The following is a 289-nucleotide window of genomic DNA, read 5'->3' as shown; positions in this document are numbered from 1 at the left end:
CCCCAAGGCGCTGAAGCAGAGCCTGACCCTGAACCTGGCCGACCCGGCGGGCAGCCTGAAGCCGCATCTGCGCGCCAAGAGCGCCGACCTGCTCACCTCACCGGACGTGGGGCTGCTCAAGCTAGCATCGCCCGAGCTCGAGCGTCTGATCATCCAGTCCAGCAACGGGCACATCACCACCACGCCGACGCCCACGCAGTTCCTGTGCCCCAAGAACGTTACGGACGAGCAGGAGGGCTTCGCCGAGGGCTTCGTGCGCGCGTTGGCCGAACTGCACAGCCAGAACACC

At 67.1% G+C, this 289-nt stretch overlaps 1 protein-coding gene across 1 annotated transcript in view; it reads left to right on the top strand.

Moving 5' to 3' along the window:
- Position 1: 1 nt before the first annotated feature.
- The window catches only part of Jun (Jun proto-oncogene, AP-1 transcription factor subunit), a gene marked incomplete at its 5' end in the record, with an annotated part of 1,179 nt that continues 891 nt past the window's right edge, over positions 2–289 (top strand). The window contains one exon of the mRNA XM_033767383.1: positions 2–289. Coding sequence (XP_033623274.1) covers positions 2–289 — 288 coding nt within the window.

This window comes from Fukomys damarensis, unplaced genomic scaffold (assembly GCF_012274545.1).
Source record: "Fukomys damarensis isolate Sample0158 unplaced genomic scaffold, DMR_v1.0_HiC HiC_scaffold_23, whole genome shotgun sequence".
Classification (NCBI taxonomy): Eukaryota; Metazoa; Chordata; class Mammalia; order Rodentia; family Bathyergidae; genus Fukomys; species Fukomys damarensis.
Note: the sequence above shows the minus strand (reverse complement) of the source record. Positions and strands in the feature narration are given on the sequence as shown.